At 45.2% G+C, this 23,721-nt stretch overlaps 1 protein-coding gene across 3 annotated transcripts in view; it reads left to right on the forward strand.

Moving 5' to 3' along the window:
• GRB10 (growth factor receptor bound protein 10) overlaps positions 1-23,721 on the forward strand; it is a 255,794-nt gene that overhangs the window by 55,667 nt on the left and 176,406 nt on the right. For 2 of the 3 annotated variants that reach the window (XM_019520726.1, XM_019520718.1), the window contains one exon: positions 1,826-1,923. In XM_019520726.1, coding sequence (XP_019376271.1) covers positions 1,873-1,923 — 51 coding nt within the window. In that variant the 5' untranslated portion in view covers positions 1,826-1,872. Of the gene's footprint in view, positions 1-1,825; positions 1,924-23,721 lie in introns of those variants that run through there. The other variant, XM_019520734.1, reaches the window with a different exon arrangement.

Below are 23,721 nucleotides of genomic sequence, written 5' to 3' on the forward strand. Positions count from 1 at the left end.
TTCCAGTCCCAAGATGGTGACCAGGGGGTGGGGCCACTCTTGCAGCTCTTGACAGCTCACCAAATCTCGTTAAGCAGCCCTCCAACCAAAATAATTGCCCACGTCTGCTATAGCTCACCTGTAATTTATAGGGGTGCACCAATAGAGATTTTGGGGGACAATACTGATAGCCGATATTTAAGGAGGCATATCGGCTGATACTGATCCAATATCCCATACGGCTGCCTCCAGCGGGTCAGTGTGGTGTGGGGGGAGGGGTGGGGAAGGGGCATGGAGGGGCAGATCAACACCCCCTGCAGTGAGGGAGGGAGGGGGCAGGGGCAAGCACTGCCCAGGAGGGTGGGGGCGCAGGACAAAGCCGTAGCTTATGGTGGGGGGCGGCTCCCACCGCTGCTTGCACCGGTGAAGGGGGAGGGTAGGGGTGTGCCCCCCAGATCTGTGCGAGTAGTGTGGACTGGAGCCACTGCTGCACAGTTTTTCTTGGCAGGGACTGGGCTTGGAGTGAGCGCGGTTTCGGCTCTTCCCGGCATGTGGGGGGAGGCAGGGCATGGAGCCAGGCTGCACCTTGTGGTGCGGGGCTGGGAGCAGAGCTGCAGCAAAATTTAGGGTGGCTGTAGCCCCTCCCAGTGCCTGCTGCAAGCCCAGCCCCTGCCAAGAAGAGCTCCATGCAGTGCTAGCTCCAGCCTCCTTCCTGCACAGATCCCAGATCCGGGGGCCACACACCCTCCTGGGGTGCAAGCAGCTGCAGGAGCCACCTGCCCCCCATGAGCCATGCCTCTGTCTTGTGTCCCTGCCCCACCCTGGGCAGGGCCTGCCTCTGTCACCTCCCTCCCTCACCGTGGGGGTGTTGATCTGTCTCCCCACACCTCTTCCCTCTCCCCACCCCTTCCGACTTACCAGCTGGAGGCAGCTCTCCATGCTTCTAGCTCTGCTCCACTCCGCTCCATGCTGCACTGCAGCTGCGTGCAGCATGGGCATTTATCAGCCAAATTATCGGCCCCATCAGGCTGATATCCAATACAGCAAATTTTATTTTTATCAGTACCTATTTAATATCGGACCAATGTATCAGTGTACCTCTAGTAATTTAGAGCAGGTATTCATGGAATAAGAAATAAAGGGAGATTGATATAATCCTAATTGAGAAGGGAGAATATGCTGTGTTGAGCTGCATGGCTGCACAGTGGCACACACCAGGAAAATATAAAGATGGTCGTGTCTCCTTTCCTTTTCACTTACAAGCAAGTGCTTGAGTCATAAGATGGGAAGTATGAGAGTAGGTTTCATTTCTGACTGAGGATATCTGGACTTCAAGTCAGAGAAAGTTTGAAACCAAATTTAAACATATAACAAGCCTCCAAAAAGAGACTGATAACTCCTTAAAGGAGTACCTTGTCAGTGCCTTCAACTAGGCATATAGAATGATTCAGCTTGATAATAGCCACTTTATTAGAACTCTCTAACTTTTATTGTATGAAAAATCAAGCATACATATTTGCAGAGCACTGTAACAGATTCTCTACCCCCAGGCCTGCTTTGTAAAGATATGAGCAAATGTACTTCAATCACTTTAGAAGGGAAGGCAGGACAGTTGTTTGGGATTGCTCAATAATACAACTGTTTTCATGGTCCTTTAGGGCCATTTAGCTAATTCTGACCCTGAATGAAGTAGAGTTATAGTTGAAGGAGTTTTGGTATGCTTATCACAAATACTTATTGTTTCAGCGCCTTGTTCTTTTCCACTTCCCTATCTCAAATTGTTTGCAACGATAAATTGATGAAATGTCTTCAGTGTAGTTTCTGACAGCTTGTTTATACTCTGCAGGTGCCGTGAAGCAGTAGAAGTAATTTGAAGAAAAACTGAAAGAACAAATGGCTTTAGCTGGCTGCCCAGACTCCTTTCTACATCTTCCATACCGGCTTGTAAGTCTAAAACTGTTTAACATTATATTGTAGTGCTATGGTGGAGGTGGGTGGGGGTGGTGATCTTAAACCCCCTGATTTAAGATACGGATTTAGCTACTTTCTAAAAATACTTTCAGTGTGATTATATGTTGCTGGCAGGGATTTCCAGCATCATTCATGGACTAGTCTCAGTCTCTAATACAGATAAACCAGGAGAGGCCAACCTACGGCATGAGTGCCACAAATGGCACAAGGAGCCTCTGCTTGCATGTGACGTGCAAGATTGGGGAGAGGACAGGTAGCACAGTGACAGAGAGGGCAGAAAGCAGAGCAACAGACTGGGCAGGGAAAGGGGATTCAGGAAGGTGCAGGGCTAATTTGGGGCAAGCCAGACACAAAGGTTGGCCCCCACTGCAGTAAAGATAAGGCTATTTTCAGCAACTAAAATTGGCAGTCTGGAGTTCAAAACACATTGATTTGATGGTAGGAAATACACTTTCCCAGGCCAGAACACCAGTGGAATGTGGCAATATCTCTTGCACTGAAGTGGATGATGAATATCAATTTAGCAGAAATGGGAAATGCAGGGATTGCTGTATTGGCCTGGATCACAGGCCCATCTAGTTGTTATCTCATTTTTAAGAGTAGCTAAGACCAGATGTTTGAGAGGAAGATATAATACTCCTGTAATGGAGAACTAGACAATAATATGCCTGAAAATGTATTTCTTCCATTCCCCAGGCAATTAGTGGTTGGCTTTTTAAAATATGCCTCTTGTGATGCCTTTAACTCTAGTGTAATGAGAGTGCAGATGAGCTCTCTGGAGCAGAGACTACTCTGTTTTGTTTTATGTAGAGTGCTTACCACAACCAAGACCAGATTGGGCTTCTTTTGAGCCCTACAGCCACACAAATACTAAATTAAAAACAATAACCATATGGTAGCTAGTTCTTCTTGAGACCTTTTGTTTCAATATCTTTTTATAAGCGAGTTTCACAGTTCAATTTTCAGTGTATGGAATTTGCTTCCACTGTCCTTGCATAAGATGTTTTCATTTTTCGGTGATAGAGGGTAACCTGGAATGACTATTTGATAGCTGAACTGTCAACAGGACTTGGCAGTAACATTTTCTAAACTCTGCTAGAGTTCAGGTAAAAATTATGCTGGGAGCTTTAGACAAATAGCAAGATTGCCCTGTAGAATGTCTTTTTCCTTTTGGCTCCAGCATTGATTTAACTCAGCTAGCTCTTCATTTCTTAACATATTCTGGATAGACTAGTCTGTGGGTATGGACAGGAGTGACATTTCTAACAGAAATGCTTGTCTCCTGCTAGGATGGCATTTGTTCAGTTTCACCTGCAGGAAACATACAAATTCTAGGAGAAAGTTCTTCCTTGATTCAATATGGAAGGCCTTGCCTGTGGAAAGAATTCTTGTGAGGGCAAGAACATTTGTAGGGTTCTGGTGCTACACTCCTCCAGTCTGGAAGAGATGTGGGGAGTCAATACTGCTTGATTCCTTCCTAGGACTGGAGAGAGTAGAGTGGCTGGTGAATGCTCCCTGTGCATTCCTTGGACCAGGATGAACCTGGTCTTGTGGAGGAGAGGGGAACAGCAGTTGCAAAAGGCTCCCCATGCCTTACCCAGATGTGGGTCACTCGGTCTGGGGAACGTGTGGGAAGCAGAAGCTGCTTATCTCTTCCTGGGACCTGGGAGCAGTGGAGCAGTTGCTCCCCTGCCTTAACCAGTCCAGGGTCACCTTGGTCCGGGAACACATGGGAAACAGAGGAGAAGGGGCAGCTGCAGGCTGGAATGCCTATATACTCACTCTTGCTAGTACTTCCCCAGAAATTTGCAGCACTAGACATGAATGCCTCCCTATGGCCTGTTTTCACTGGCAAGCACTAACAAAAATGAATCTTTCAAAACAAAGCGAGTAAACTGAACCTGGACTTTAAACTAGAGAACATGATGAATAATCTGGGAAATTTGATGAGATATTCCATCAATGCAGATCTTTATTATAAAATTAGACAAAACCATATGTTCTTCTCTGTGTGTAACTCAGTGCTGAAGGTCACCATTCTCTGAAGTCTTCCCCAAGATAGCACTCATAGGGCTGAGAGGCCTGTTCTTTTCTGAGACGCTTCACCCACTTTTGTCTCTTCAAGTCAGTGACAACAGTTGATTTTTTTTTTTTCCTCTTTGCAAGCTTTCTGCTCTCATAGAAGTTGTCTAGTGGCTGATGATCATGTATGGATGAACAGCAGTAAAATCTAGTAGTCTTTACTGCTTGAGCTAAAGTAGAAACTTCCTTAGATTATAGCTATAACAAATTCTTAACCATAGGGACCAGCCCATAGAGGAAAGCAAATACATATTATATTACTGTGGTTTATGTGCCTGCAGGGTAGGGATCTTTCTTTGAAAACGGTTTAATTCAGTGGTCACCAACCTGGGGCTTGCGACTTGTCAATCCTTGAGCCTCTTTAGGTCGATCCTGGGTTGTGGGGGACAGCTGGGCACATGGGCATGCACACACCCACCACCCCTAGCCCCAGCAGGTCCATCTGTGGGGGAGAGAAGGGGGGGGCAGATTGATGCCCCCGTGGTGAGGGACTGTCCTCATTCAGGAGCAGGGGAAGATAAGTATGGCCCCATTGGGTGGTGGGAGGATTGGAACCCCAGGGGGACTCCTCCAGGAACACAGGGGAACTCCCTCCCCATCTCTGCGGGGGCGGAAATGGCAGAGGCGGCTGCTGCTGCACCTTGAGCCCTGCTGCAGCTGGCCACGTCTGGCTCAGCTCAGTAGTAAGCACTTGTGTGGTGTTGGGCCCCAGCCTGACTGGGTCTGGGACTTCTGCCACCCAGGGTCATGCGGGGGTGGGGGGGCTCCTGCTGCTGGGCATAGCCCAGTGGGGGCTCCGGGGCCCTGTGCCCTTCCCCTCTGTGCTCTGGGACAAAGTGGCTGCTGCTGCGGGTTGCCTGCTGCACCCAGAGCACAAGGGGAGGGGGCACAGGCCCCCAAGGGCTCCATTGTGCTATGCCCAGCAGCAAGTGCCTCTCCCTGCACGTGTCCCTGGGTGGCAGACCGGGCCAAGAACCAAGCACAGTGGATGTGGAGCTGCCAGGATCACAAACCTGGTTTCTCTCCTTCCCGGAGGAGCTGCTGTCTGTATGGGTACATTTTTGGTGCAAAACCTCAATAGTATTGGTAGGTGTTGCAGGGGTTACTTGTCTCATGCAATCCAGATTCCAGCTCCTGGTGCTCTCTTGAGCACTATTTAAAAGCCCTGCCTAATTTAGCCATAACTATAGGGTTCAGTTGACCTGGGAATATAGCTGGGCCTTTCATCTTCCATGTGATCACACCAGCAGTAACAAACACTGGAGGGAGTTCTCACTGCTCCTTTAAGAGTAACATTTTATGTACTGGGGCACAGATCCTCAGGTGGGTCCCTCAGCCGTTAGGTCATATCAATTTTCTCACTCCAACAACCTATCCCCATATTGTGGTCACAATCTTTCATTAATTCTGGACAGATCTATATTAAAATTAACAAGGAGAGAATAAAATATACTGTTGTATGCTGTTATTTCTACATTTTCTTTTGGCTGAGCCTTGCCCCCTTGCCTGCCCAGCAGCGGGACGTGTGTTACGGCAGGGAGATGGGGTGGGGTGGGGTGTGGGCTAGGTTGGGTGCGTGGTAGATCCCGGGGTGCCCTTTACGTCCAGAAAGTGATCTTTACCATAAAAAGGTTGGAGATCACTGGTTTAATGAGAACTTAACTTCCTGCCCAAGTTGCCCTGTGGAGACAGAAGGCTTTTCAAGTTCTAGGATGCTTGGTACTCTTTTATTGCTGCTCCTGCATTTCCATCCACTTTGGGAACTCTTAATTCACTTTGCCTGTATTGTAAAAGTATTGCAGTGTTTCCATTCCATCACACCCAACTTACTAGATCTTCAGAAATGCCTTGTGTGTTTGGGGAAAGCTTTTATTTTCATTTCTAGCTTCTAGTTTGTCAGGGCATAGGCTGTACTTCCCAGCTTTTCTCTGCAGTCGCTCAGGCTAGAACTAAGTTTCATGATGAAAGCTCAGATTCTTAATTGCTTGATTTCAGAGACTGGATCTTCAGGAGTAATGGCAAGTATTGTGAGAATCATGGAAGAGGTGACAATACTAGTAACTCTAATCTTCCTGTCTTGCATTTGGAAGCTTACACTGGTGTCTTTCTTTGCTTCCATCTCTCTGAAAATCTGTTTGTACTCTGCATTGATTCTTAGATTTTTGAATATCCTTATTCACATGAGGCTACAGAAGCAGGCAGGGCTGCTGTGGATTGGATCTTCCATGTCTGGTGGTAAAGCAACACTTCTGAACCAATATCCAGAGGGGACAGTGAAAGAGTGACTCCTATTAATAACAGTTGTGCCAGGAAAGGTTATGTGAAACTTACTGAGCGCTAGCATTCCTGCAATTAATGATTGAACCTGTTGCAAAAATTGGCTTGGGAAACCCATTCACAACTAATGTATCTTCTGTGGGGAATTAAGTTCTCTTTAGAAAAGGGAACATCTGTTTTTCCAATCTTCATTTTGATTAGAAGCCTTTATTTTGATGTACAAAACTGGTTACTGAATCCGCTTCATATTGGTTTAAAGGCTAAAAAAAGGCTAGGTTGCAGTATACTGTGATTTTTAAAATTCTTTTTTTTGCTTTTTATTTGTATTTTTCTTTGTAGAATTTAATAAATCCTCCTTAACTTATGTAAGTCAAGGGCCAAAAAACCTCATTCTTGTAGTTCTCATAAACACTGGTTTTCTTATTTTGGTACCTCAAGGTTTAGAATGAATAGAGGCACCTGGTTGTAGGTTACATGATGCCTTATCTCAGAATACTGAAATCTCTAGGTTTCCCTTATTTTCTCATCTGTTACTTCCTTAGTTCAGAGTTTAACCAGAAGCAGCCGTCAAACCAGCTCTTGACTATTTTTTTTAATGTAGGTGATTGGGTGTCTGATAAGATTCCTTGCTAGCAGCTTGGTTTATAAGAGCTTCTAAAGCAGCAAACATAGGATTTTGTTTACATGAGATTTTCTTTACTCTATCAGGAGCTTGCACAAACCATTTGCTCATTTGTGTGCTTCTAGGGGAATGCAATCTCTAGCTTCGTGGAGAAAAATCAATACTACCTTTCAGTGGCTTTCTGGAGCCCTTTCCAAATTTTCTAAATCTTCAGTAAAAACCCAACAGTAAAATTTGGCAGTGTTTGTCTTCTGTTCCTGGAAATTCAGATTATAGTTCCAGAATTTCTCAGAAAAATGGGATGATTTACTGTGTTTCCGTTCTTTTGCAATCTGTAGTCACAGCAGTATTTACGCACAGTGACTTGACCCTAATAAAAGACTTAATTTCTTAACCCTTGGTGGTGTAAATTTTTCAAGTGCCAATGCCCTTGCAAATGGCTAGATTAAGATTTGGCACCCAGTTTGTAGAACATGAAATTCTGTGAATGCAGAAAGTATGCTTTTGCATTATTGTCTCTATCCCTCTCTCCCTCCCCCCTCCTTTTTTTTCCTCCTTTCCCAACTGCCACTGTACTGAGACAAAAGAGGGGACAAACTTCATTATTAAATGCACTAGTGTTCAGTTTCATATGGCTTAATTCCTGTTAGAAGGAAGACTTGTTTGGCAGTGCTCAACAAATAACTTGGCATTAAATAGAATACAAACACTTGGTTACAAAGTAGGGGAAAAATTCAGATCTTTCTTCCATGCTCTCTGTAGGCTCAGGATTTCAAGATCAAATACAGCATCAGCAGGCAAAGATTCAGAATAGAACTTTGCACCTAATACTTTTACTCCAGAATTGCCCCAAGGTTTTAGAGTAAAATAAATCTCTAATCAAGTTGTACTGATTACAGTAATATTAAGCCTTCTGTAGCCACATGAAAAGGGGTCTATGTCTTTGCACATATGTAAGCTTTTTCTGGTATAGATAAATGCAGGCTCATTAGAGCAGTGCTGTACAACCATTGCTGTTCCTAAAGCAGCTGAGAAGCTGGCTGGTCTCCCAAAGTGCAGGGTGAGGTTGTTGTTGCTATTGTAGAGTGGGGCTGTCCAGCTGGCGGCCCATGGGCCACATGTGCCCCCGGAGAGTTAGCACGTGGCCAGAAGGTTTCTTCCTGGCTGCTGCTCACCCCACCATGTTGCTTCTAATTTAGGGCATTTATACACATACTTGCGCCACAGTGTTGGGCGCTTTTAAAAGTATCCAGCGCTGTGGTGCATGCATTTGTACAAACAGGTAAAGATGCGTCAGTGCTGAGAAAATGGTGGTAGCGCACTTTTGAACTAAAAAACATAGAAGGTATTTTAGTTCAAAAGTGCGCTGCTGCCATTTTTCTCAGCGTGATCCCGCATTTCGCCATTTATACAAATTCATGCAGTGCAGCAGTGGGTGTGTCAGCTTGCATGAGGAGCACACTTGATTAATCAAGTCTGCTCTCACATGCCGGAGATCCAGCGCATCGGAGCAGACAACTGTATGTGTATAAATGCCCTTAGTATCTGGGTTCTTTGAGCTCCCTTGCCCTCCTCTGGCTTCTACATCCCCAGCTCTTGGGGACACGGCAGTTCAGCTGAAGAGGCCAGGCTGCCTGGTCTCTGTGCCATGGTGGGGGCTGGGCTGCTTGTGCAGGAAAGGAAAGAGGCTAGCTCCTAGCACTGCATGTGAGCTGCGAACATGGCCATGAGGGGATGCTGTGTGGGCATGGCAGGAGGGGAGCTGGGCTACCTGTATTGCAGCAGGTGGGAGGAGGGAGCCTGCATGGCAGATGCATCTGGGAGAGCAAGGTGCTGAATGGCCTGTGGCAGGTTGGGGGGAGGAGGGAGAAGGGCTGCCCTTGCAGCAAGCAGGTCCTGCTGCCCAGAAATCGGTCAGATCTGTGGTGGAGGATCTTTCCTGGTTTTCTTGGATGAGATTTTTCCCAGGGAGCTGCTCATGTTTGAGTATATCCAGTCAAGGATGATGGTCTTCCACGATTGTCTTTTCTGTGGGTCCAAAGATGGCTGGCGAGGCCAATCTGGGATTGACAGACTCTGTTGTGTCTCTGGCATGTGTTTTTGTGTAGGGTAGGTGCCTCTGGATTCTTGATTCAGTCTGTGACATACTGTTTCTGCTGCTCTCACTTTTCCATTTCCTGTTGTCATCAGAAGGTTTCAAAGTACTGAGATTCTTGCAGCAGACTCTTCCTCCATTTGGAGCGGTCCTGGGTGACAGTCTCCCATGCGTTGATGTCAATGTTGCATTTTTTTTCAAGTAGGCCTTGAGGATATCTTTGAAGCACTTTCTCTGCCCTCCTTTTGAGTTTACACTTTGACTAAGTTGGGAGATTAAAACTTGCTTTGGGACTCTGGAGTCAGATATCTAGATGACATAGCTGACTTAGTGAAGCTGATGTCTGATGATCATCACCTTGATGGTCATTGTGTTTGCTTGCAAGAGCACGCTAATGTTTGTGCATCTGTCTTCCTGTTGGATTTGAAGGATCTTCCACAGGCAGCCTTGATGGTAATTCTCCAGCAACTTGGTGTCCCTGTACATTGTCCATATCTCAGCTCCATATGATAAGGTAGGAGTCCTCAACTGTTTGATAAACCATGGGCTTGGTTTCAGATCTGATGTTGCGGTCTTTGAACTCCCATTTCCTCAGGCATCTAAAGGCTGCACTTGCACATTTGAGGCAATGTTGGATTTGTTGATGTCAGCTGATGACTTTTCCTGAACCAATAGAAATGCTATTTCAACTCTGTTTTCCCAAAAGAAAATGCAATTCAAGAAAACCTGTGCATTTTCCTTTCAGCAGTTTTTTTTATTTCGAGCATTTGGCTGCCCCACACTATCTCCGGGTAACATGAACTGAATTCCAGCCCAAGATCCATTCAAGTTGTATTCTTGCATGTTTAAGTTTATAGATGGAACTCTTTAGTCTCAGCCAACTCTAAGCCAAAACTAAGGCCATCCCGATCTCAAATCAATGAATAAAATTACAGCAGGCATAGAGGAGGGCAAAGCAACAAGAGCACAGTTAAATGATTTTTATGAGATGTATTGTCTCCAATATGAACTTTTGGAATCTGCTTCCACAGGGTGTTTGAATACAGGGTGGAAAATCAAACTCGAGAGATTCACAGTCATTTGGCAGATCATGTTCCTGTACAACTCATGCTGAAGCTGGACTGTTCATCCTTGTTCAACAAAAATAGGTTTATCTAAAAGAAAAAAAAATCTTCAGTTTCAAGAAAGTACGTTAGTTTAAGCAACATTAAAAAAAAATACAAGTGCTGTAATTACTCGAATCCTTACAGATGAGGTGTTTTTCTCTATTTAACCCTGGGGGAGCCCTTCCCTTGGATTTGAGTGCGAGTAAGGGGAGAGGGAGGGGGCAGGCAACTGCTGTAGCCCTGGCTCGAGGGCTGGAGCAACTACTGCCATAATTGCTACTGCTGGGCCCAGAAAGGGTCAGAGCCAGCATGTTCTTTGTGCTCAGGGCTCGAGCTGGAGCCTGGGAGGGAGCAGAAGTAGTGGTGGGAAGGGTTAGAGGCATGGGGGAATTAAACGGCAGGAGGTGTAGGTGCTGAAGACAAGATGCTAAGGGATTGCAGGGGTGCAGGAGCTGGGGCACACAGGTACCAGCGGTGGGAGGAGCGTTAAGTGGTGGTGGGAACAGGTAGCGGGGGGAAGGGGTAGGGGTCAGGCCATTTAATTCCCCTGCTGCCTGCCTCCCTACAGCAGCAGTGTGAGGCGGGGAGGGAGAAAAATGTAAGACAGCCCTCCAATAGTCAGATTCCATACATGGAAAAATATATCAACATTTATAAATTTTCCTGTTATAGATTCTAATTATTGGGGGGGGGGGGGTCATTTTAAATTCAAAGTTGCCCTGTATTTGGGTAACTGTGGTAATACCGCTTCTGTATTTTAGAAGTGGTAAGAAGCTGTTACTTCCTCCTTTCCCCTCCCCCCTCATTCTGTTTAGTCTACATCTTGAAAACATTTTCATTTAATGTTAGAGAGTTGTGACTTCATATGAAAACAACTTTTGTACTATAATTATAAATCTTCCTGTTTTTTTTTTTTATAGGGAATACCCATATCAGATTTTTTTTCTTTACTTCACTACAGTTTGTTAGCAATTCTAATATAAGGATCTGTGGTTCTAACTGGATTATAAAACGAATGTCAGTCTAAATGAAATATACATCTGGCTGACGAAACAGCCCTTCTTGACGGTCAAGATAGATGAATACTTGTTTACAAACTTCCACATTTTAAATCCCTACTTCTCAGCCTCTCTCACCTATAGCCCATATAATAGCTCAGAATATTCTGCTATTATCTCATATATTCCTTTGCAGTAAAAAAAAGAAAAAAAAAAAAGATTGTAGGATTTGTCATAAAGCAGCCAAGATCCATAGCTGCAGATCCCCTGAGAAAATGCAGGTAATATAATCTAACTAGGTGGCTTTCTTTATATGGTTTATGTCCTAGAAATAACAGCATCCTAGAGAGGCTTGTTCAGTCTTAATTTGTGAGTTTTTATAGGAATGGCGTCTGAGGTTCATCCTCTTGAATCAGAACTGAAACCTATTTTCAGACCTGCCAGGTTTATTGCTTCTCCCAACAGACCGTTGATCTTTTACCCTTTCTACCAGCTCTACTGCAAAAGGTGAGAAATCTGGTACTAGTTATGATGCCAAGATCCAGATTAAGTCTGGGCAGAATCTTTGTGAATTTGGAATGTTTGAGAGTTGAGAAATGGTGCTGGCACTGATGTTCATGGCATCTTGTTTCCTTGACTTTTCTTTCATCCAAGGAGATTATTCACATGCTTCCAAAACACATTCTAAGCAGATGTTTTTCTCTATCTGTTCCTTAAATTCCTTCCTCCCCTCACCCAATTTTCTTCAAGTTTGAAAAATGCTCAAAATTTGTAGTAAAACTTTCTGATGGCTATCATGGAACTCAGTGAAGCTCTTTCCTAGGGTCAAATGTTTTTGGAGGAGGAGACGGTGCAGGGGTGGAACAAATCTTTCTAGATCTGGAGTCTGTTGTTAGGTTAAGATGGTACTCTCTGTCTGTGACCACCAGCATTTATAAAAAAACACTTAACTCACACCCACCAGTCAGTTGCACAAGACCTTGCATAAGATTAGTCCCACTACTACTAATTACCACATCAAAATACTCCAACAACAAACTGAATCCAGCATATTTACTTCTCCTCCTTATCCTTTGAATAGAATCTTTTCCAGATTTACAATCCTTATTAAGGTCTTATTGCAATAGGAGTGTCCTTGTGTCCGTAACAACTCTTCTGTTAAGTTGGAGAACTCATTCCAGTCTAGCTTCATACTACAAACCTCTGCACAATATATGGGAGCTGTATAACAGAATGCAACTCCTCACTCCTTCCTGTCTCCCCCTATTCCCTCCAATACTGACAGTTTTATCTCTGGAAAAGCTATAGTAAAAACGAAGTATTTAAAAGTTCCTCCCCTACCTCCCCCCATATGTCTCTGCCATGTTGTGACAAATGTGGCCTCTAGAGAAAGAAAATCTGTTCTCTACATAATGAGAGAGGTGCTGTTAAGATGAGACCACAATATCCCTTTAGTAGGGGGACAAAAGCTGCAGTGTGGTCTTAAATTATAGGAGATACTTAAGCTATGCCAGTCACTCATTAATTGAAACCAAGTGTCCTGGTGTTTGTCAAAACCCTCTTTCTAGTTATCCAGATAACAGAAAGCTGTTTATGTACAATTTTTGGCAGCAGCTACTTTGTTTCTTTATAGCAGGGGCCTGCAGTGTTTTCTGGTGGATTGGGCCAGGCTTACCCAGCTTGGGTCAGAGGCAGTTAGACACTGGGAATCAGTCACCATCACTGCTTCTCCTTGCCTCAGCTGCAGCATAGGGAAAGACGCCCTCTTCAGGAGCTGGTGCCGCTTAACTGTGGTACAGCATGGGCAGAGCTTTTCTGCCAGAGCCCCAGGTTGACTATGGTATATCACAAAGAGGACCCTTTGCTGCTGAATGGCACTGAAGGCATAACTACAAAGACCGTATCCAAAGGTTCTGTGGGCTGGATCCAGCCTGTGGGCCATAGGCTGTCAACCCTGTATTCGGTCATTGGAAGAACTGAGTACTACTGCAGTACTTACCTAGAGCATTTGGTTCAAGGGGCTGGTGGGGGTGCAGTGATGCAGTTACAGCCTCCTTTGGTTCCTCTTTCCATTAGTATAAGTTAGGATGGATAAATCTGGGCATGAGCCCTGGGTGCTCAGTAAAGGGGCTATTTCTAACTTTAAAAGCAAAGACAAAAGTGAGAATTGTAATCTATTAGACTGCAAAAGGAAAAGAGAGGCAGCTTCAGGGTTTATTAGTACTTTACATACTGCATGTTGAACAATGAATTAAAACTCTGCCAAATGTTGGCGGTAGCCCTCAGTGCTTATACATTGGCTCCATTTTTTTTTTTTTTTTTACATACTTTTGGCAAGGGGGGGAAGCTGGCAGTTCTTCATACTTGTGGCCTCTACTCTAATAAAGCGCTTTAGTTATTAGCACAAGTAAATAGTTGTCCATTTGTGCTTCATTAATGCACATTAGTCATACAGTAAATACTGTCACTTTGGCAAGTTCCCCAGAACATTGAATACTTCCACACAGTTTGGGGGAAGGGGAAAGCTGACAAAGTGGTATTGACATCTTTTTAGAAGAAAAGTGCTTGAAGCTATTAGTATATTGGATTGACAGACCATTATTTCAACTCTACTGGGTTTTTCTAAGACTGATAAGTGAAAGGAGGAATTACACAGGGCTTTCTACTTTAGAACTGATGCAGTTAGGTTTCTAATCAATCTTTTCCTTTTTTTTTTTTAACTGAGAACATAGCTTGCTTAAAAATCTGAAATTGATTTTTATTTTGAAATATCTAGTCTGAACTAATGTTTCCTTAAACTAGGGCATCAGATTGCCTAATATGATTATGATTTTCTAATATGATTATTAAAATTCACCTATTTGTTAAAAATAGAAAAGTGAAGTTCATATATTTTAACCAAAATTGAGGCCTGATCTATAATCCATTGATATAAATTGAAAGACTTTTTTCTTGGGTTTGATGGACTATAAATCACACCTATAATGAAGAATTAAAAGAACACGATAAAATAAATGTTTTATAAATATTGCTGGTTGCTAATAAAGTACCAAACAATGTGAACTTGCCTTATGACATGGGTTTAAACAAATGGTAAAAAACTAGAAATCAGAGTGACTGGAATAATAAAAATGATACTACTTCCAAAACAAACCGCAAGTGTAATCAGGAATTGTAAAGTAGGAAGATACAAATGATTACTTTTTTCCCCTCAATATACAGGAATCTCTCTTTAAATTCAGGATTAAATGCTGAATGCAACTTTCCTTCTGCAAAGTTGTTATCGTTGTTTATAGGCACATGGTAATAATAGAAGACCCCAGTTTCAGGTTTGTGTACACCTCTCAGCTTGATTCTGGAGTTGCCTTTGACACTTATGGTAAAGATCAATTGGTGATCATGCCGTGGAAACTGCTGAAAGGCAAGCATTGCTCCGTGAAATATTCTTAGCAACATTCTTCTTTGCTGGCAGTCACTATCGCTAAATGTGAGCTGTTTTTAAAAATCTCATTCTATCCTTTGACTTAAAGTTTTCCAGTGTATTTAAATTTGCCAAGCAGGGGGCTGAAAGAGGGGGACATTTTAGAGTAAAACCCAGAAAATCAGCATTGACAAATGATGTTAAAGGTGGAGTAAATGACATGTAGACATGGACAAGCTTCAAGTATGAGCTCTGATTATGATGTACCATTCTTTTGTGGATTGAGAGCTGATTAAAAGATAGGAAGCTAAGAGTAATGCTAAATGGTCACTTTTGAGTTTGGAGGAGGTCAAAAGTGAGGTCTTACAGGTATCTGTGCTAGGCCCGTATTTGTTCAATATGTTCACCAATAATCTGGAATTGGGGGGTGCACAGTAAAACCTCCCAAGTTTGCAGATGATAATCGAGATTATTCTGGGTAGTCAAGTCCCTAGTTGATGAGCATCCCACAGGAGCCTGGGGGGGTCCCCTGTGTGCTCGGTGGCAGACCCAGGTACCTTGAGGTATATAGAAGAAAACATTTAAAGCTGTGTCTATGTCCGATTCATCAAATCTCTCCGAATCAATTTGGAGGGTTCTGATTTGATTAAGAGAGATTAAAAGAGTCTCCCGATTTGATTTGGTTTTGGAGATTCGGCAGCAGAATCGGTCTGAATCTCTGCTGAATTGAATCAGCGGCCAAAGCTTTGCACAGCCCTAGAAGCCAGCACTGCAGCTTGTTCCTGTGGCAACAACCCAGTACCCAGGATGCCAGACCTGTTCCTGCTGGGTCTCAGACTGGCCAGAGCAGGTGCCATGTGCACTGGATCCACTGAGGGGTGGGGGGAGTATCTGTGGGCCATTACCTGCACTATTTATCTGGCCTGAGGACCAGTCCTGCACCACTCACCTGGCCTGTGGGACCAAATGAGTTTGACACCCCTACTTTAGATGAAATGTCCAATAAATTCTCAGTGTTTAGAGAACAGCTTTCTGTTCTGGAAAGCTGAGGATGCAATTAGTGGGTCATCTGTCTTGAATCTTTTTTCTGGCCAGTAAGGAAGAATTGGCTGTGAATATGAAGTAATACTAACTTTGGAGGAAGAAATCACTACATGATAGGATTCCAAGGAAGGGAAGGGATGAGATTAAACAAAACGGAGATACTAGACTTCAAAATAGCAGGCTTCAGGAGACGGAGAAATAGCAGGTAAGGTCCCCTGGGTAGAGAGACTGAAGTATAAATGGGACCAGGAGAGCTAAATTCGTAAAGGACATAGAACTGTAGGCTTGACAAAAAGCGTTTTACAATGTGAGGTAAAGATAAGAACTTCAGAAGATGTGTGTGGCTAAATAAGATGTTTCTTAGTTATCTGAAAACGAAGAGAATGTATAGGCATTAGGAAGAAGGATGAGTCACTAAGAATACCAAGGAATAACAAAGACCTGCAGAGACAAAGTTGAGAAAGCGAAGGCAAAAAAAAAAAAAAAAAAAAAAAAAGATAGCTGGCGAGAGATAAGGAGGACAACAAAAAGAGATTCTAAAATACATTGGACTGACAAAGACAGACCAAGGAAACAGTGGATCCACTGTTCAATAGTTCAGCTTCTTTATCAGAAGAAGCAAAGATGGCAGAACTGCTGAGTGACTACTTTTCCACAATCTTCACAACCTCCAACCAAATATATAAGAAAACTTAGTATAGACAGAGAAGAGCAGCAGATCACAAGTATAGAGCATGTCGAACAAACCGGCAAAAAATGAATGGTGTTGTCAGGGCCAGACCAAATTAATTCCAGAATGCCAAGAGAACTAGATGAAGAAAGGTGGCTGCACTACTTCAGCTCTGGGATTTGGAGCAGGAGTGAGTGGGCAGGGCATGGTGTCAGTGTAGACAAACTCTTACTCCCTTTCCACCAAACCTATTGCACATGCCACTGAGAGAATCCTGGCAATCCATATCTGTCCAGCAAGCGTTACTGGGTGTGCGTTTTAGTTTATAAAAAGTTTTTGTTTCCTTGGGTGGGGGTGGTTCAAGAAACATGCAGCTGTAGCCCAAGAAATACTGAACCACAACTAACAGCCACCCAGTAATAGGATTCCGGAGAAAAGAGTTTGTAAAAGATGCTCTTCTGGGCACATTCTACTTTTGGCTATGGACCAAAGTCAATGAAGAACTGTTGGTTGTGTTTTTCTGACACAAAGTCAAATAAATTTATTTCATTTTCACTCCATTCGTATACCTCTAGTGCAGTGATTCTCAACCAGAGTAACACAACACCCTTTCAGGGGTGCTGCAGGGTGTCACACAGTATTAGCATGGTTAGGTTTACAAACATGATTCACAAGATTAAAGCCAGAGATTTCAAACAGAAATCCATAGTTGTGGTTGTTTTGAACTCTGCAACAGAAAAACTGCTTTTTTTTTTTTGCGTATAGGAAAATAAGAGTGAATACTAAGAGCTGACATTTTTAAGGGTATCTCAAGTCTAGCCAGAGGTGCCTTGAATCTAAAGTTGTTGAGAACCACTGCTCTTAGTGTTAGTCTCTAAGGGTTAGTTTTTTAAAAAAATTATACAACCTATATGTGCATGAATTGGTTGTAGGAATCTTTTTGCTCTGCTTTTTCTAATGAGTGATTTTTTTATTTTTTTTTTTTTTAAATTTATTGTTTAGCAGCATTTTCAGTTTACAAGCCTGTATTTCCATTAGGTGGCTTAACTTGAAGACTAGAAAAAGTATAGTAAATGTTGACTACCCAACAGGCAATATTCGTATAAATCCAGTAGACAAAAATACTTTTGTGGTTGACTGATAACAAGATCTCTTTTGCAGTGTAATAGAGCCAAATAATGAATTAAAACCCTAACTAGGGGAAAACACAAGCATCTAGTCTTTGGTGTTTCAAGAGACTGGCAATGTTTTCTGATCATGCTGTGTACATGGTCATCATTCGGAGATTCTTTTTTGTGAAATGTAGTACTACATTTGTAACCTTAAATGCACACTCTACTTAATGTCCCCCAAGTAATGGAGTAGTGATTGTAGGAATGCTTTGGCATGTTAAGATTTTAACATAGCCTAAAGCAATCGGGGCTTATGGTAGAGGAGATATCTTTTATTAGATGAACAAGATTTTTGCCAAAAAAAAAAAAAAATTCTTTTGCAAAAAATCTTGTTGGTCAAATAAAAGATATCACCTCTACCATGAGCCCTAATTGCTTTTTCCTTTAGATCAATATGGATAAACCTATCTGACCTAACAGCCTAGTATTTGGAGGCTTAAACAATATTAACAGAGCTATTGTAGTTTTGCTCAGGTGTTGCAGCATTCTTCCTGAAGAATTGCAGTACTTTTCTTTGCTCAAAAGGTGTTCAATAGACTTTGGCTGGAGAAAAATATGCAAATTAAGCTGCTGCTTATTTTATTGTTTGCAGCACAACTGTTTGGGAAAAACAAACAAACAAACTGCCGATACATTTGGGAGGATTGGGAAAACTTGCTTGCTAAGAGCAAGGATACCAGTTTTTGAAGAGGTAGAGACCTAACATTTTTCACAGGTTTTTTTCCTGAGACAAATTGCAGCTTTACTCATAATGTTATTATTCAAATGCAAATTGCTGAGCTTTTGAGAATCTTTGGCTGCAGGGTATGTTAACCAATTAAAAATAATCTGTGAAATACTCTCTCTGATGCTGAATATTTGGTAGATCTGCCAACAGTTGGTTCTTTGCTTCAGAACTTCTTTGTAGGTAACTTGACTGCTAAAGATCCATAATGTTGCAGACCTGGATATTTCCGTTATGATTGGGATGCAGGTTTAGTATGTATAACTTGTAAGATTTCAGTTTCTGGTTAGTCCTGCATCTCCTAGGTTTTTTCCAAGGCACGTAATATTTAAGTGGGTTAAAAAAATATTTTCTACAAGTTAAAGTACATTTGCTTGAACATACTTGAGCAGTAAACTCAAAATAGTTCTTCCCTTCTCCTAGTCAGTCAGTGGAACTGGAAACATCTATTTAGATTAGAACATGGTGGCTTGCTTTAGCTTTGACCAGTGTCTCTGTTATGTCAGTGCTCTGAAATGCCCAGTTAAAACTGTAAGATTCTGCATAGTCTGATATTCCTTTTACAGAATAAAGACTTTGGCCATTTTGAACACTGTTGTAAAATGAATTTGCCATGGTGCCAGTCTAACAAAATATGGTCTAAAATGTATCATCCTACCTTCCAGTAGAAAGTTAGGATCCTTCCATTAGTAACATTATCTTATTTAAAACAATTTTGAATCTAAACAAAAATGGATCTTTTGAAACAAGAAATGAGGTAGGTGACACAAACAGTAATTTCTTGAGCTCTGACCCCTGAATGGCCAACAGGAACTCAAAGATAAAGAAATGTCTATTGTGCTTTCAAAATATAGGTCTTTAATTTGTTTAGTGTGTGTTAAATGATGCATCTTTTTGTTTTGTAACTCAAGTTTTTATATATACTTATGAAATAACTTGGTGCATCAATTAAGTAAAAAACCCTGTCACAGGGCAGACCCTATGAGTGGCCGTGATCCCGCTAGCGCCCCCTGCCATGCCAAATTAGGAGATCCAGCACCCTCTTATTCTTGCCCGCCACGTCTTTGATCTTATATAATTTAATATAGGAGGCTGCCTTTGGTCTCCTAGTCTCTATGGGTGACCTGGTGCACCCCAGCCTTATGGGCTATGCGTGCCTCCTACCTCCCCTTCAGCACGCCCCAAGCCTCGCAGCTGTTCCGGACGTTGCCTAGTCACTTGTGTCTTGCCTGGCACCCTGGGCTTGTCACGCAACCCATGCCCTTCCTCAGGCGCCCCTGGGCTTGTCCCATGACTGACGCCCTTCCTCGGGCACCCCTGTGTTCGCTAGTCCTTGCCCCTCTCTGGGGCCTACTCGTGTGTTCGCCCTTCTTCGGGCTCTGATCACACGCGCCAGCCCGCCTCAGGCCTCCACCCGTGCCCTCGCCCTTCGCTGGGGCTTATGTCCGCGCTTCTCGCGCCCTCGCCCTTCGCTGGGGCTTATGTCCGCGCTAAACTGCGCTCGGGGCTCAGGTGGCACGCAGCCATGGCTGGCCCCCTGACCCTTCTCGGGGTCCTTCGCCCGACTCGGCAATATCGCCCTCACAGGCTGGGGTCTCAACCCCCACACACTGCACCACACGGATGCCAAACAGTCGTGCCTCCCAGGCACTGCTCTGCACCCAAACAGGGCACCCAGGAAACCCCCAGATTACTGGGGAGCTCCCACGAGGACACCGCTTCCCGCCGGCGCCAACCAGCCGTGCCTCCCCGGCACTGCTGGGTGCCCAAACAGGGCACACAAGAAACCCCTGGACTACTGGGGATCTCCTGTGAGGCCTCCTCACACCCCTACAGCCTCACCCAGTCCTCCAGTGTTTACATCAAACCCAAAGAAAACTTAAAGCCCTGAGCCCACCAGCTGCAACACAAAAATCAGCCTACCAGCTATAACATAGATAAACCTCCTGGCTGGTTCTACATAAACCAAACACAAGCCATGAGCCAACTGGCTATACCCTCCTTTAAGCACCTCCTTGGCTACTCTCCGTCTCCCAGTCAGGGCTCTCTCCACTGCGTACCATAATGCCAGTGGTTGGGCTGCTCTGCCCTACAGCAGAGCCTCCTGCTGTTCTAGCTGCCAGAGGGGGACTGACTCTGGCCTCAGCCTTCTCTGTTTATAAAGGCCAAGCCCTGCCCCCTGGCAGTCAGCTGACCCACTCTGTTGCCTAAACAACCTTCAGCTGTGCTGCCCTAATTGGCAGCCTAGCCTTATTGCCCATGCTAGCAGCAGGCACCCTAGCGTCCTGCTACACACCTTCCCCCCCCCTGGGGTTGAGCCTCTTTAGGTGCGGGGCGCAGAAGTGCCCCGCGACAAACCCCAAACAAACTAACCCAAAATGAAACAAAAAATCCAACCTCAAAACTTCCACTTCTTTTCTTGTCATCTTTCTCTTTGATTAGTTTGAGAAGCTTGGACTCTAGCCATTTCTTGAATGCTCTATTATAATGATCTGTGTTTGAGAGATGGTACAATGTTTGGTATCCAGCTGCTATTTATAGGAAGGATTAACTGGTATAGCTTAGAGTAGCTAAGATTGACATGATTTTCAGTAAGCCAGTTTTTTTCCTGAAATTTGGGATAAGCAAATCTTTTACTTTTTCTGAGGAGCAGGGCCAGGGGGTGAGGGCAGGGGTGTCACTCTGCGGGCCACACATGTACTGGCCAGCCTGATGGGGTTCGCACATGGAGGCTGCCACTGCAATTCTGCCACTGCACCCTGTGCTACCATCCCACGGCCACCTGCACGGCTTTGTGGGCAAGCGGCGCAGGGTACGGCAGCAGCAGCGCCGTGGCAGCCACCTTGTGCAGGCCACATATGTACCGCCCAGCCAGGGGGTGGAAAGGGGAGCTTGCATGCAAGCAGCCATCCCTGCACCGCTGCTTATGCCCCGCAACCAGCTGCACGGCTCTGTGGTGGTACGGGGTGGTGGTGGCTGCGTGCAGGCTGGGGGGCGCTTTGCAGACAAGTGCTGCCACCGTGGAGCCATGCCCTTCGCCTCTGGATCCTAGAGGTAAGTGAGGCTTGGGGGCTGTGGGGCAGGGCTGGGGAAGATGGTCAGGGGCTGAGGCAGCGGGGGGTGCTGCCAGCCCCAGGCGGCATACCACAACCGGAAGCAGGGCCAGGGGTGAGGGCAGGGGTGCCCCTCTGTGGTGGGCCTTGGGGGCAAGCGATGTAGGGTACAGTGTGGTGGTGCCCAGGGGAGGGGGAGGAGGAGGCTTTTATGCAGCCGGCTGCATAGCTCTGTGGCCGACTCTTCAGTGGCGGCGAGAGATGGTGGCTCGGTGGGGTGGGGGGCTTGCATATGGCGGGCGCTGCCGCTTACCTGGAGGGCCGTGCCAGCAGTGATGGCCGCTGCCTACAAAACCTCCTGCTGCTGCTGCGGAGCCATACTTGGAGCTGGGCGCGGGGCGGCAGCAGCATTGTGGTGGTGGCCGGGCAGCATGCAGCCATCCCCACCACCATCCTGTGCCGCGCAGTGGCCATGGCCGCCACCACGCTGCCCGTGCAGCCGGCCACACAGCTCTAAGCATGGCTCTGCGGTGGCAGCATGAGGGTTTGTATACAGCAGCTATCACCACTGGCATGGGCAGCCCCGCAGGTAAGCAGCAGCGGCTGTGTACAAAACTGTGTGCCACTCTGTGTGCCACCTCAGTGTACATAAACCAGTTTCAAAATGACTGAAACTGGTTTAAGATAAACCTAGTTGAATGCAGTATCAAACTTAAGTGATTTAGGTCAAACTGGTTTATGAAACCACCTTTCCCAGACCCTTCCTGGTTCAAGTTAAATCCAAGTCCCCCAGCATCTCAGCATGCTTTGCAGCCCTGTGCTGTGCTGTGTGCTCCAGAGAGCAAGGCTGGCCCCACCTCTCACTCCCTAGCTGGAGCAGTTAGGGCTGGCTCACTGGTCTCACTGGCTGGATCACTACTCCCCCCCCCCCCCCGGTAAACCCCATCTGGGGCCAGGGAGGGGGGTGAAACTGCCCTTCCCCTTAGTATGGAGCTGCTGTGCCCATACTTACTGCTGACTGACTGTGGACTACAAATCCCAGAGGCACCTGGAAGTAAATAGAGGAAGTGATGAGCAACCCTGCAGAGTCCTGCTGCTGTGATTGTGGATTACAAATCCCAGAGACCCTGGGGGCAGCAGGAAGAGAAAGGGAACACACAACCCATGCTGGCTGTGTGCCAGAGAGCCATGCTTTAGTGCCCTCTGGCTTCTGGCTTGAGCCACTGCAGGCAAGTGGCTGCATTTCATGAATCAAAAGTGAATGTCTGCTCATTTGCTTATTGGTTCAGTCTTTGCAGCTTAGACTAATCGTAAATGATCTGGAGAAAGCTCTGGGGGCACCTGTTCCCACCTGTCTTGAAAATCAGGAGGGGTGGGAAGGAGCAGCCTTCTGCTGCTCCCCACCTGCTTCTCATACTGAAGTTCCTGAGGATCAAAGCTTTGCTGCTGCTCCTGGGTTCCCTCATTTGGGATTCCCCAGGTGTGTCAAAACTCCTGGTGCAGTCCTAGGGCTGTGACCACCGCTTAGTTGATTGGCAGTCCCAGGGCTAAACCGGAGTTGGCTTTCCCCACGTAGAGTTGCACACCCTGGAGATTCCGTGGGGCATCTCTCTCTGTGGGCAGGAAAGGAGGGGTAGAATGTGTCATCCATTGTCCCAGAGGATCAATGTGAAGGACATTGGGCAAGGTGTTTTACCCAGTGAAATAGACCAGCTGTGCCAAGACGCATCCCGGAACAGCTAATCCATTTCCTTTGGCAATGTCTATTTATACCCTGAGAGATCATTTTCTGGGGATCTGAGAGTTATTCTGTTAACTGACCTGACCTTGCCATGAAGCGTATTTTACCAGCCCTCCAAAGAGGCAGCCTTATTTATCGTTCTTCAAACTCATGATTCAAGCACAAGCCCAGGAAAGAAGTTCTTTGTAATCTGTTATGATCTTTAAACTTTGAGAAACGTTGGCTTAGAGGTCAGCCAACCTATTCTCACCCAGAATAAAGCTCAGTGAACAGAACATCTTTACACCTCTACCCTAGGACAGGCATATCAAGTTAACTTTAGACAAATGCTTTCACCATTCTGGAGTGTCATACTCTCAGGCCTTGAGCCGGTCAAGGAGGCTCCATTAGCCCAAATAGGAACAGACTGCAGAAGGCACAGTGCAGTACTTCTTCATGTTTCCTGCAACAGTGCTCTTTAAACCCATCCACCAGAGTTTTCTTAAAGCCTGGTTTGCTACAGAACTGTAGTAGGACTGGGATTGATGAGTACTATCACAAAAGATCTACTGTATTTATACAGATCCAAGGTAACTTTTGAACCTTGTGCCCGGGTTGGGGCCAGAGCCAAAACTGGAATCATACCAGCTTCCTTACTGCTGTGCAGTGTTCGCAGTGCTCCTCTGCACTGCTGCAGGCTGGAGTTGTTGCTGCTGCTGCTGTTTGGCTGTTCCAGGGTGGCTCGTTCAGTGGAGGAGTGGGCACAAGCCAGAGGGAGTACAGGGGG

This window comes from Gavialis gangeticus, unplaced genomic scaffold (genome assembly GCF_001723915.1).
Source record: "Gavialis gangeticus isolate Ggan-Ray unplaced genomic scaffold, GavGan_comp1, whole genome shotgun sequence".
NCBI classification, from domain to species: domain Eukaryota; kingdom Metazoa; phylum Chordata; order Crocodylia; family Gavialidae; genus Gavialis; species Gavialis gangeticus.